A 13,850-nucleotide genomic window follows, 5' to 3' on the forward strand; every position below is an offset into this window, starting at 1 on the left:
CTGTGTGGCCCAGTTCCTAATAGGGGTTGGGGCCCCCTGACTTAAAGTACTAGCTGATTATTTTGAAGAATGGCCCTTTCAAATTAGTAAGCACCTTGTGGAAAGATATTCAACATTCCTCATATATTAATTAATTTAAATTCTACAGTAAGAAAAAGGTGACCCCTTTCCCCGTTTATTTATTCAATTATTCATTTATAGCAATATGAATATATTTTATTCTGTATCTTATATACCATTGTTTCTAAACTTGTGTCAGATTTGGTGATTAGAAACCCCATTTCCCTCAAGTTGGCTTCTTTATCTTTCCACATGCCCATCATTTTCTAAGCACTTCCTTACTTTTTGGCACCATGAAATGTTGTTCCAGGGATCATCTAGTAGTTTCTCTGCCTAAGCCCTGGAATTACCCACTTCTCCCCAAGAATTCCTGATTCCTTTTATTGACGAATTGGATTTAGAAACAAAGATCTGGGTGCTAGTACATTCACTGCTGCCAAGGTGGGTCACTGCTTCTAGGCCCTTGTAGCAAACAGCTAGGAAATATATTAATGTATACACACACACACACACACACACACACACACACACTCACTCTCTCTCTCTCTCACGTCTCTATTTCTATCCAACTCTCTATTTCCATAAATAACCTATGTTCATAGTGATCCCTCCAATTCTAATCCAACAACACAGAATTCAGTCTAGCCTTTCTTCTTTTCTTACTTGTAAATTCTCTGACACTGAAAATCTGGTCCTCATTATCCACAATACATTTACTTGTTTACCCCTAATATTTACATAAAATAGTTGCAGAATTTCTATCCATAGCCCTGTGAGAAAGTAACTGTAGTGGAAGATTTGTTTACAGTTCTTTTGTCTCTAGCTTTACACTATAGAGTCAAAATACTATTCTCCAAAGTTATTTAGCTTAGTTCTTTTCATCCCTACCCCTCAGTATACTTATGTTATTCATTTGTAATACAGTTAGGTTCATTTGTTACTGTTTATTCTATTTTGGGCTAACTCACATTCTGGTTGGTCTTAATTATTCAATGAATTTTGGGGTGGGTATGTGAAACATAACCAGGTTCTAGGAGTTAGAGCTACATAAAAAGTATACTCAAGGTAAGTTCTACTCCCTACTACCCCATTCACAACCATTCCTGGGTAGGTAACCAACCTCACTTGTTTCTGGTTTATCCATTTTCAGTATTACCTGTGCACAAGTGGGACGTGTATCTTGCTTTGCACATACATAGTTTCTTTCACAAAGGGTAGCATATTATACTTTTATACTTCACATTTTTTCCACCTAACAGTATATCCTGGAAATCATTCCATATAGTGATTTACCTAGGTCTTCCTCATTCTTCTCTAAAGCTGCATGGCACTCCACTGCCTGAATGTACCATGATTTATATGTACAACCATTCTCCTATGTATGGACATTTAGGTTGTTTCCGATGTTTTGCAATCACAAACAATGCTCCAAAAGATATCTTTGTGCCTATATATTTTTATATTTCTGGAGGTATATTTTCAAGGTAGATTCCTAGATTTGGGATTGTTGAGTCAAAAGGTAAGTGTATATAGAGTTTTGCTATATTACTGCATGTAGTTTTGTTAGATTATTTTGTTCCAGATGGGGTGTACCAGTTTGCATTATCACAATGCATGAGAGTGCGTGTTTCGCTACCACAGCCACTTACACTTTTCACCAATCTGACAGGTAAGAAACTGTATTTCAGTGTGCTTTAATTTGCATTTCTTTAACTGGGTGTGTTTGAACACTTTTTCACATGCTTAAGGGCTGTTATATCTTTTTTGGAAAGTGTCTGCTCATGTCATTCTTCCCAGTTTCCTAATGGGTCTTGTTCATTGTCTGTCAAATTTTAAGTTTGTTATATATCAGGGGTATTAGCCCTTTGTGCTATACGTTGTAAACATTTTCTCCCAGTTTCATAGGTGTCCTTTGAATGTATGGTTTTTTTGTTTTGTTTTTTTGCCATGCAGAAATTACTTTTATGTTGCTCAAACTGACTGGTCATTCTTTTTATTGCCTCTGAATTTTGAGCCACAGTTTAAAAAGCCTTTTTCCTACATCAAGGTTGAAGAAGAATTAATGTTTCTTCTAGTACTTGTACAATATCAATGTTTACATTTTGATCCTAATTCATCTGTAGTAGTTTATTCTTGTGAATAGTTTGTGTTACGGGTCTAATTTTATGTTTTTCCAAATGGCTACCTTATTGCCCCAGAACCATGTATGAATAAATCTACCTTAGCTAAAGGAATGTAAGATATTACCTTTATCATATACTCAATTTCTCTATGTACACTGGATCTATTCCTGGCCTTTCTATGATATTTCACTGGTCTATTTGTCTAGTCACATGCCAGTACAATACTTTTAATCATATAGGCTTCCTTGTAATATTTTAATATCTAGTAGGGTTAATATAATCCATACAATCTGTACCATCACCACCAGTGTTATTCTGGCTATCCCAGAATGTTTTTCCATATCAACTTACCTAATTGCTTTAAAAAGTTTACTAGTAATTTTTACTGATGTTGTATTACATTTAAAAACTAACCTAAATTCCCATGAACATCTTTATACTATTGAGTCATAGTATCTCTTTTAAGTTTATTGTTAAGTATTTAATTACTTTGTTGTTATTATAAATGGCAATATTTTCTAACTGTGTGCTCTCTAATTATTGTTGCTGAAAGCGATTAATTTCTGTATGTGCCTCTAATTGATTTTTCTTGTCTAACTGCATTGGTTAATACCTATAGTACAATAATGAGGAGTAATGAAGACAGAGGACATCCTTTGCCCTGCTCCTGATTTTTGTGAAAATGTCTCCAGTGTTTCCCTTTAAATAAGATACTGACTTTGGAATTAAAGTACATGAATTTTATCATGATAGGAAAGTAACCCTTAATTCCTATGTCCAAGAGTAATTTTAGTTGGGAATGGGTATTGAGTTTATCAAAGGCTTCTTCAGCATCTATGATGACAGTGACTTGTTTTTACCTTTAGCTCTATTATTATGATGCATGATATTAATAGATTTCCTAATATTCAATCAGCCTTGTATTCCCAGAATGAATACCACTTGGTCATAGTATATTATTTGCTTAATGAGGTAACAGATTGTTTGCTAATATTTTACTTAGTATTTAATATTCATCAGTGATAACAGTTTGTATATTGACTCTTTTTTGTACTGTCTTTATCAGGTTTAGGCATCAATGTTACACTTGTTTCAAAAAGGAATGGGGGGAAACAGTATGTCAGTTCCTCAAATTTTTAACAGAATTACCACATGACCCAGTAATTCCACTTCTGAGGGTATATATCCAAAAAAAATGGAAAGCTGGGACAAAAACAAATATTTGCACATTCATGTTCACAGCAGCATTATTCACAACAGGCAAAAGTTGGAAGCCACACGAGTGTCCACTGACAGATGAGTGGATAAACCAAATGTGCTGTATACATACAATGAAATATTATTCAGCCTCTAAAAGGAATGGAATTCTGGCACATGCTACAATATATACAAACCTTAAAGATATTATGCTAAGAGAAATAAGCCAGACACAAAAAGACAAATACTGTATCATTCCACTTACATGAGGTACCTAGAATAGTCAAACTCATAGAGACAAAAAGTAGAATAGTGGTCGCCAGGGGCTGGGGGGAGGGAGGAATGAGGAGTTATTCTTTAATGGGTACAGAGTTTCAGCTTGGGATGATGAAAAAGTTCTGGAGATGGATGGTGGTGATAGTTGCACAATAATGCGAATGTACTTAATGCCACTGAATTGTATACTTAATAAATGGCTAAAATGGTAAAGTTAATGTCAGGTATATTTTACAATTAAATAAAAAAGAAGACACCAAAGAACTGTGGCCTGTAGTTAATGTTTGGAAGCAGATTTTTTGTTTCCATTATATTGTAAAAATATGCTATAGAATCAGTAAGTGCAGAAAGGACTTTAATTATTATCAAACACATAAGTCTCTCAAGGTCAGATTAAAAGCTGTTATAAGCCCCCTATCCCTCTCAAAAAAAGGAAAAGAAATGAGAAAGTTTCTCCCCATTTCTAGTGGTCTGGCATAATCTATAGAGTGCTAGAATTATCTGGTATTTAAAGGCTTCGTAGAATTCCCCTGTAAAACCATCTGGGCATGGTACTTTCTCTGTAGGGCATTACTTAATTTTCTGTTTCTCTTTATGAAAATTGGCTTTTTATAACTTTCCTAACTCTAATGAGGTCAATTTCTCTAATCTGTATTTCCCTGGGAAACAGTCCACTTTAAGTTTTCAAATTCATTTGCATACATGTCTGCTAAGCTGTACTTGTATGACTGTACTAATTTCTTCTGTTTCCATGGTTATCTTACTTTATGTATCTGTGCTTTATCTCTCATTTATCCTCCTGATCAAGTTAGTTTGTGGTTTATCTATTTTGTTAATTTTTTTCAGAATATAAGGTTTTGACCTATTAATTAGATCTACTGTTTTTCTCTCCTTTTCACACTATTTATTTCTTTCAAAAAAAAAATCTTTCTTCCTCACAATATTGTTTTCCTTACCATGATTTTTGTTTGTTTTGTTAACATATTTCTTCTCACTGAACTAATCTTGAATTCATGGAATAAACCCTAGGTAATCATGACATACTTACTGTATCTTTATTTTTTGTTTTGTTTTGTTTTGTTTTTTCAGTATGCGGGCCTCTCACTGTTGTGGCCTCTCCCGTTGCTCCTGAAGCCCAGGCTCAGCGGCCATGGCTCACAGGCCCAGCCACTCCGCGGCATGTGGGACCTTCCCGGACCGGGGCGCGAACCCGTGTCCCCTGCATCGCCAGGCGGACTCTCAACCACTGCGCCACCAGGGAAGCCCATTTACTGTATCTTTAAATGTCAGCTGGAATTTATTTTTCTTTCTTTAGAATTTTTGGATTTGTACAATACGCATAAATGAAACCAGTCTACAGTGTTTCAGTAATAAACTACTGCTAGTTAGAAGACAATGTTAAAAATGAAACTAGTAATTCTTATCAACAGTGTTATTCATAATAACATTATTTGTAACTATCTCTCAAGGGAGAATAGTTAAATTAGCTACAGTACATCTCTGCAAAGGGATATATTATAATACAGCTCTACTTGTACTGATAGGGAATGATTTCCAAAATATAGTATTAAGTTAAAAAAAACCAATTTAAACAAGATCAAGAGAGAACATATATAATGGGTTATTATTTCAATAAAATAAAGAAAAACAAATATATGTGCAAGCATATATATGGATTTGCTTATATATACACTGAGATTCTCTGGAAGGATATAAAACACACTGCTTATGGTGGTTGGTGGCTTTCGGGAGGGGAATAGGTGGCCAGGGAAAAGGAGGGAGGAGGATACTACACTGTATTCTTGCAGGCACTTTCATTCTGGATTATCTACTCAAAAATAAGTAACACTGTAATAACAAAGTTAAAAGGGAGAAATCCTTTACCTTTAATCTTTAAAGGTTATTTAGAATTTAGATGGTGACTTGTTCAAGTTATTTCATTAAAATCAAGAAAAAGAAATGAAGGCCAGTTAATACTATTATTACTATTAGGAAAAAAAATGGTTCTGCGGGTCTCAGCTAATAAAATGGGAAAGGTAAATTAAATAATTGATATAAATATCCAATAATTCATAATATATTTAACTTGGAGATATGACATTATACAGAGAAACAAAATTATCTTTATTTAGATAATCTAAGAATGAGTGTGGGTGAGTTGACATGACATCTCATTAAAATTACCCAAACCTAAACAGAACTACCATCCAGCAATCCCACTTCTGGGTACAGTTATATTACCAAAGGAAACAAAACCATTATCTTGATGAGATATCTGTACTCCTATGTTCACTGCAGGATTATTCACAAGAGCCAAGAATGGAAACAACCTAAGTGTCTGTCTCCAGATGGATCAAGAAAATGTGGTATATAAATACAATGGAATGATATTTCAGCCTTAAAAAAAGAAGGAAATCCTGTCATTTGTGACAACCTAGGTAAACCTGGAAGGAATTATGCTAACTGAAATAAACCAGACAGAGAAAGACACATACTATATGATATCACTTATATGTGGATTCTTTTTAAAAAGGGGTGGGGGTGGGGAGTTAAACTCATAGAAAAGACAGTAGAAAGGGTTGCCAGGGGGTGGGGTGGAAGAAATAGGGAAAGGTTGGTAAAAGGGTACAAACTTCCAGTTACAGGACGAATAAGGTCTGAGGATCTAACATATAATATGATGACTATAGTTGATAATACTGTATTGTACAATTGAAGTTTGTTAAGACAATCAAACTTAATTGTTCTCACTGCCCCCACTTTAGAGATGTGAGGGGATGGGCGTGTTAATTAACTCAGTGAGGGAAATCATACATATATCAAATCATCACATTGTATACTTTGTAGGTAAGCCTTTTGTTTCCCTTAATTTTTCACCTGAAAATAAAAATCCTTGTTATAAGCACTAGAGTAGAGATTTTTCAATCCTTTCATATGCTTACAGTGTCATCTTCCTGTCATCTAATAATTATATACTCTGCCTAGCACAAACTTTGTTCTTTTTGTTTTGCTTAATCTTAATGGGCACTAAAATTTATCAAATGAAAGAATCAGTGGGGGGGGGGTCCTGTACCCACATTACCTTCACGAAATAAAAAAAAATAACACCAACAGACAACTTCTCATCAGAAACAATGAAAACCAAAAGACAATGGAATGTAAATTTTAAAGTGGTCAAATAAAAATAATCAAATAGAATTCCATCTCAAGCAAAAAACATTCATTAAAAAGAAAGGCGAGATAACATCTGCTTTACCTAATGACAGACCAGGGAAATCTCACTAAGAACTAGAAAAGCTGGGAAAAAATCAGAGCTCATCCTTTTGAAGACAGCAGAGATCTCCTGAGGTAATGAAAACAGAAGGAGTTAAGACTCCAGGGAAAGAACTTTGGAGAGGAAGCTTATTTCTATAGCTGCTTTCACCCTGGGGCCTTTACTGATTTGGCAAAAATCAGCAGTTGGCAGGAAGCTGGGATTAGCGTTGGCAGGTAAAGACTCTGATCCACAACATGAATGTAATTCTCAAATGCATCCTCTCAAGGTGGATAAAATCCCTAGATTAGTAGAGTATCCAAACCTGAGTGTGCATCAATTCTGAGTCAGTGGATGTGCACGCATGTGTGCGTGCGAGTACGCACAGGGGCGGGAAGGGTAGGCGGGCGCACAGATGGAGGTGTCCAGGAAACAGATGTTAATTGTTTAGACCACCCCATGGTGGCTCTGAAACAAAACAGACCTTAAAAATTATGTAGAAATATAACAGTATGTTTTTCCTAAAAAGCTGTTATAAAAATTGTTTTTTTGGGTAAACTATGATTACCTAATATTTAGCCTCATACCAACTTATGCCTGATTTTCCATACCACTGCCTACCTAGACTAAATGTCTATGTTTTATGTCCTTTACCATATAACTAAGCAAAATCTGCCATACATAAAAATAAAATGTTCTAAAATTAAACTAAAAAAGTTTTTTAAATACAGCAGCCATAAAAGTAATGGTAATGACATCAAGAGGTTACTAATATGCCTTTCAAACAGTGATACGTAGAAGGGATATTTTAATCTTAAGAAAAATGAAACTAAAAACAATGCATTATAACAACCATCTATAAACATTTCGAAAAGAAAACTAGGCATTTCACATCAAGAATAAGAGAAATCTTCTCAAATACAGCCATTTAAGCCTGCAGATAGTTTGAATTTAGAGGCAAATCATACTGAATGAAACGTCTTTGTACACAACAAGCACTCTGTATAATAACTGTAACACTAAAGCAAAATCTGGACCACATTTAATGAGTATAAAATGTATGTAAGAAGTAATGCCCAGAACTCCATTAAATTATCTGTATATCTGATTCCACTTAAAATGGTATGGGTGATCATTTTTGTTTGTTTTAAGTAACCTAAGTTAAAACACTTACCTGGGTTTCATATAAGTGGGCAATGTGAAACTGAACTGCAAAGATGATGGAAAACAAAAATCAATAATAATACAGCAGTGTCTGGGTAAATTTAATTAAGAATATAAAATGTAAAATATAAGCACCATCTCTACTACACAGATTTAAGTAATTATAGAACATAACTTTTATTTTTAATAACACAGAATATACAAACAAATATACACGAACATGATAAGAAACCACATGTATTCACTGTTGGCCATTAATAAATTTTGTCAATGTAATTATTTAAATTAATATTAAAATCTATAGCAAGTGGGTATACTTCTTACAAAGTTCAAAATGGCAACATTAAACAAATGAAGAAAACTTTTATAACCTATACATTTCAAAACATGGTATTTAAAACCTGAGTTACAAGTCAAAAAAGTGTTTGATTAAAACAACAACAAAAATACTCTCCAATTTTTTTCCTTATACCATATTTCATATCAATGTTTATAAAGAAGTCATAGACAAGGATGACACTAGTAATAACACATAGAGGAAATAAGTTGCATTTCTCTATCAGTTCTTCATAATCTTTTTTTAAAGTCAAACCACTTGGAAGGCAAGAAGAGTAAACAGTCTCAACATTAACAAGTATCTCTTGAAAATCAAATAAAAATATACATATTGCAGCTTCTGTTTTCAACTCTTCCTGATACTGTACCACCAGAATATGAATGATTCAACAAAAGCAACAATGAAGCAGGAATCAAAACTGGATTCTGGTTTACTTAAATAAAATATGATTTTTATCCTTCAATGACAAATCTTTTTTTTAATGTTCTATCTACCTGGATTTCATAGTTGAATTTCAAGGAGTCTGGGAGCCTTTCAAAATTATATGCATAATACATATGTGGACCTTTAAAAACAATGTCCACAGCTATCATCAATTTCTCATCGCCATCATAAACTAACTCTCTCACTGACTCCCATAACTGTAAGAGTCACCTGGGAGGCTTACTAAAAATAGAGATCCCTGAGATTATATTCAGTGATCCCAGGCAAGGCCTGGAAAAGTGCCTTTTTATTTAGTTCTGCAAGGGATTCTGATTCCTATTCCTAGACCAGCACCTGGGAACAGCTGAAGTAAATAAGCATAAACACCAAGACAAAATATATAATGAACTTTAATATCAAACAACATTTTTGGATCAATAGTAAAGTACTGCCCTCTCCATATATAATCATTAAATATCGTATGTTAAATAATCAGAAATGAGGCAAAATAAAAACATCACCTTTAAAAGTTGAAAACCAACATTTTGTGAAAAGCACATAAAAATAATAATAAAAGTTCTACAGATATAAATATCCCCTTTACCTATATCTGTTTAGGGGTTTTCTTATTTCCTAGTCCCCTTTTCCAACACAGCTCCCTTGAGAGTTCCAGTCCATCTCACCTCACTACATCATTAGAGGGAGACCGGGTTACAGGTTAAGAGAATGAGGAAGAGATGGAAAATCTATGCCCTTCTCCCCTGAATCTTCCTACTCCTCTAACAAAGGTGACATGGAAAGGTCACATGGAAGAAAAGATCAGCGGCACGGTGGCATTCTATTACCATCCCAAACTTCCTCCAGGCTCAGCAAGGGCTTTCTTATCCCATGAGTTACTAAATCCAGTATCATCTTTTGTGGTATGAAAACCAATCTATATTTAAATTCTTAAAAGTCACTCTTCAAAGTGGAATATAACCATACAACTAAGAAAAAGCTCCACTTGGCAAGTCTCAATTAGAGGTAGAAATTTTTAACAAATATTGCCATAGAACATTCTGAAATTAAACTTTTTTCAGAAATTAATACATTATTTTTAGAATTAATAGAATTAATTAAATCTAGAAGGAACAATTTTATCCCAAGGGGCAATCATATAATGAGAAGTCTCACATCACCATGATTCTACTTTCAAAACACAAACTGTAATTAACCCCTCTTAAATAGCTCTAGAAGAGGCAAGTGTATCTACTTATTTTCTTTAATTGCATAAATGAATTGTGCCATAAAACAGAAATCTCATACAGACTTTTTTTTAAAGCTCACTTTACTTTCTAAAATCTTCTGAACTTTGTAGCACGACAAAGTAACATGGAAGATTTCAAAAAACAGTCAACGTCTGTGGCATATCTAAATAGGTAATGATATAAAAAATTTGAAGAGAAATAAGTTTTACAAAGATAATAAAGAGGCTGATGTTTAAACAGGAATAATATCTAGCTCAAATTAAGTAGTCTGTGTTTGCTAGTGCTCTGTGAGACATCAGCCATTATTACCATGGTTATCAAGTAGCTATGTTGATTGTCAAAAATAAACTACCCAGGGCTTCCCTGGTGGCACAGTGGTTGAGAGCCTGCCGATGCAGGGGACACGGGTTCGTGCCCCGGTCCAGGAAGATCCCACATGCCGTGGAGTGGCTGCGCCCGTGAGCCATGGCCGCTGAGCCTGCGTGTCCGGAGCCTGTGCTCCGCAACGGGAGAGGCCACAACAGTGAGAAGCCCGCGTACCGCAAAAAAATAAAAAAGTAAACTAGCCAAATCAACTAAACTATAATGGCCTAATGTCTCTAAATAAGGCACATGCCCTTTCCATTAGAGTGACCAACCTTTTAGCACTCAAAGTTCTGAGCCTGGGGAAACGCCTCAGTCCTGTGCAAAACAGGACATTGGTCACCCTCCTTCTTATTTCCCTTCTCAATGACCAACAGAAAGAGAGTCGTGGTAAGCTCGAAAATGTATTCATGATGGTTCAAACTGTCCTCTTCAAATTCAACAAGATCTGCCCTGTGGTACTCATTCTACATAGGTGTTTTCCTTCAGGAGCAATGATCTACAAGTAAGATTTAACTTCAACAGAGTAGAATAAAATGAGGATTTACAAAATTTATTAGTTTGAAATTTATGTGACGTCCCTCTAAGGTTATCATTCAAACTGACAAGTACGTATGAAAGTTAGTTTTTAGGCACTAGCTACAATCAATTAAACGAAAATCAGATTTTTTTCTTATTCCCATAAATTAATTTTAAAAGGATTTTAAGGGTTTATATTCTAGATGGTTTATATAACCTGGATATATAATTAAGGAAAAAGTATAAAAAATTAACATTTTATAAATTAATATATCAATGAGTTAAATCCTTTTTCTAATTTATCCTCATCTTAGAAACTAAAATATTGCTGCATTTGTTACCTTCCCACCATTTGTTCTGGAAATACACTGATCAGTACTAAATCCTGAGTTTCATTTAAAGAAAAAAGAATTCTTTTAAGTTTTCTCAGAAAATTACATTTAGTAGAATTATGAGATAATTAGTCTGGTCTAGATAATGATTTAATCCACACTATGTCTTAATTCATGTTATATGCAAGTTATATTCAAATTTCTACCATTCTTTTCACTGATTCAATCATTTGGGGGTGTTTCTACCACTGAGACTTCTCTTCACTGAACTCCTTTCTATATGGTTAAAAAATGAAGTCACTTACAGCAAAATACTGACTCTGTAAAACCTAGAATCTTTCGACTGACCTGAAATTTTCATGAAGAATGACTCAATTTTTCATACACTCTAATTATAAATTTTATTGTTCAATTAAGAAAGTTTTAAAGAAATCCAGCTTGAATCCAATGCATATTCTTTAAACTTGTATTGGCTACCTTAAAGTACACTAAATAAATATGCCAACACATACATATTGATAAACACATCATAATCAACCCAATCTGCTTTTGGAAAGAAACATACATAGAAGCAGAAAATAAATGTCTAAAGAAAACCACTGTATCAGAACATGCTTCACACATTCTTTTTTAATTAACTGAAAAATCTCACCTCAATCTTTATGTGTGATGCTTAAAACTATAATAGAAAGTCAAAGTATATCTTCATAATTACCAATAATTTTAATACCACAAAGCCCGTATCAGTGAGCTAACACTTAAGAATCTTTGTATACTCAGTTTTCCTAAGATTGGCAAACCCTGTTTTTAATCCCCCCAAGTCATCTACAATGTAATTAATACACAAATAATCAATCTTGTTCACTAGCACAGATAATTTAATTCAACAACCCAGTTCACTGGCATATCTATTTTAGACACAGGCTGCTGCTCATAATAACTGGTCTCACATGTTCCATTTGTACAAGTAGCCATGGCAACAAATACAGTTAGATTCAACAATTCTAGGGAAAAAAATTACACAGGATTTATGACTATTATTATTATTACTATTATTTGCCATGAAGTGATCTGAACACATGCAGAGAACTATGGTACTTAATAATACTTACTTTCAGCATTGGACAAAGTGCAGGGATTACAGTCAACCAAAGCTAACTGAAAATGCTGCAAGAAGAGAGTGAGAAAATTAATGCACTAAATTCAATCATATAAATGTATTTTAAAATAATCTTCAGGTATATAAGGTCTAATATAATAATGAAACTATGCTATGCAAATAAAACATACTAGACAACCAACTAGCATTACCTTGAACATTTACTGCTGGCAACAAACATGTTGCTGAATATTTTCTTCAAACAGTTGAGAATGGAGAATTGGGGTAAGAATTAACTTGATATCAAGTTATCCTACATAAATTTTGTTTATATGGAAAAAGAATCAGGTTTTTAAGTCTTCTAGTAAATAGGAAGTATTAGGTATAGAAGACATCAAATAGAAAACATCATTATTTTAAAAACTGAAAGTAAAAGTTCAATGGCATTAATGTATTAAACACCACTATCTCAAAATGATGTGAATGTTTTTTAAAAAAATGACTATGAGAATTTTCATAAAGGGTAAAACTATCTGCCCTTACTGATTCTTCAATAACTACTGTATTTAGTGTCTTTTAAAAGTATCTGAAGTACCACAAAGAATGCATCAAATAGCCACACAAAACCAATGCACATAAAGAAAACCACTGATACACATTTCAGCAAACTAAAGGGAGATGAGGGAGTAGGGTGGGGATGGCATGACCTCATAGTTTCATTTCTAGTATCTAAACCAGATGCAAAATAGATGTACCTATTAAGACATAAATCAGCAGAAATAACTATCAATTATGATCATCAACCCCCAAACCTGAAGATGCCATAGTAAAATATCTAGCACCCATCCATCCTTGCAACCAACAGAAATGAAATGCAATTATTCTTTTAGAATGTACATGCTATTATATGTGTAGGCAATAATAAACCACTAATAATTTACAGCATCCACTTGTAATAATGTCATATAAGCCTGCCCCCCCCCAAATACATGTCAAACTCAAGGTGTAACACTTATAAGAATACAAATCATCAACAAGAACACTGGACGCCATCTGGCACCTAGTGTATCAACATTAAATCTGCTATCTAAACTAAGAGAAGGCATACAAGTAATAGAAATGGTATAAAATATTTAAAATTTAAAAAAAGGTAAATCTCTTTGAACTCTTCTAAAAAATATTTCCAGAAATGTATATTCAAATTTTCTGAGTCTCCACAAATTTTTACCATTAAAAGTAATCAAAAGCCAAAGTATACACCATTTTCTAAAAATTACCACTCCTATCCACAATCCAAATGCCTAAAGAATTATATTTTTTTAACTGCTGGATAAACTGAAAATTGATATGTACAATGACAACTTCTAGATATAAGCCCAAAAAGAACTTTCTTTATCAAAACTTTCTTATCAAGAGGAATCATCATCAGCAAGCTTTTAGTACTGTATTTCAGAACA

At 33.8% G+C, this 13,850-nt stretch overlaps 1 protein-coding gene across 7 annotated transcripts in view; it reads right to left on the reverse strand.

Moving 5' to 3' along the window:
* The window catches only part of KDM6A (lysine demethylase 6A), a 133,175-nt gene that overhangs the window by 64,052 nt on the left and 55,273 nt on the right, over window positions 1–13,850 (reverse strand). For all 7 annotated transcript variants that reach the window (XM_024743551.1, XM_024743552.1, XM_024743547.1 and 4 more), the window contains exons 5-6: window positions 12,407–12,461; window positions 8,084–8,118 (exon numbers count right to left, since the gene is read on the reverse strand). In XM_024743551.1, the coding sequence (XP_024599319.1) occupies window positions 8,084–8,118; window positions 12,407–12,461 (90 nt within the window). The remainder of the gene's footprint in view (window positions 1–8,083; window positions 8,119–12,406; window positions 12,462–13,850) is intronic.

The sequence above is a fragment of the Neophocaena asiaeorientalis genome, unplaced genomic scaffold (assembly GCF_003031525.2).
Source record: "Neophocaena asiaeorientalis asiaeorientalis breed wild unplaced genomic scaffold, Neophocaena_asiaeorientalis_V1.1 scaffold243, whole genome shotgun sequence".
Taxonomy (NCBI): Eukaryota; Metazoa; Chordata; class Mammalia; order Artiodactyla; family Phocoenidae; genus Neophocaena; species Neophocaena asiaeorientalis.